Here is an 850-nt window from a genome sequence, read left to right as displayed (position 1 = left end):
TCATCTGAAGAAACATGTACGTGTTCACACCAATGAGAGGCCGTATCAGTGCAGTGAATGTGGGAAAACCTACACAGACTCAAGCTCTCTAAAGTCACACCAGAAAATCCACTCTGATGAGAAACCGTTTCAGTGCAAACACTGCGACAAACGATTCCGTCACAAATCCTTCCTGATTTGTCACGAGAGGAATCACACTGGAGAGAAACCATATCTGTGCTCCTACTGCGGGAAGAGCTTTGCTAGTCCATCTCAATTTGTATTTCATAAGCGAGTCCACACTGGAGAAAAACCATATCACTGCAGTGTTTGTGGGAAGAGTTTCAGTAAGGTTGATACTTTACAAAAGCACAAGAGGATTCATACTGGAGAAAGACCGTTCAAATGCTCACAGTGTGACAAGACGTTTGCTCGATCAGACATCCTTAAGGTCCATCAGCGAGTTCATACAGGAGAGAAACCTTACTCCTGCTCCATCTGCGGCGAGAGATTCGCTTATTTAGGTAGTTTTCAGACCCACCAGAACAAACACGCTAAAGAACAAACTGCTCCAGAATCATCAGAGTGACTTTCATCAGTCAATCTGGAGAAAACAACAAAAAAATGTTCATTCAGCTCTTACTGCCAGTAGGGGGCAGTGAACTTTTTTAATGCGGTGGATTGATCCAAGTGCTGTATATAAAGTCATGTTTGATAGAGTAGAGCAGTGGTCGCCAACCCGTCGATCGCGATCGACTGGTAGATCTTTATCACTCTCCCAGTAGATCCCGAAAAAAACAGTAAAATAAGTACAAAAATGCATTACATTTATCGGGTTGTATTAATGTATCAATGAAGGCAACTGTCTTGA

General features: G+C 42.7%; 1 protein-coding gene across 1 annotated transcript in view; it reads left to right on the top strand.

The window, feature by feature from the left end:
* LOC107571119 (zinc finger protein 391-like) overlaps positions 1–850 on the top strand; it is an 11,719-nt gene extending 10,869 nt beyond the window's left edge. Inside the window, exon 4 of the mRNA XM_016257394.1 lies at positions 11–850. Coding sequence (XP_016112880.1) covers positions 11–568 — 558 coding nt within the window. The 3' untranslated portion in view covers positions 569–850. The remainder of the gene's footprint in view (positions 1–10) is intronic.

This window comes from Sinocyclocheilus grahami, unplaced genomic scaffold, assembly GCF_001515645.1.
Source record: "Sinocyclocheilus grahami isolate Dianchi unplaced genomic scaffold, SAMN03320097.WGS_v1.1 scaffold1551.1, whole genome shotgun sequence".
NCBI lineage: Eukaryota > Metazoa > Chordata > Actinopteri > Cypriniformes > Cyprinidae > Sinocyclocheilus > Sinocyclocheilus grahami.
This window is presented reverse-complemented; position numbering and strand designations above follow the sequence as displayed.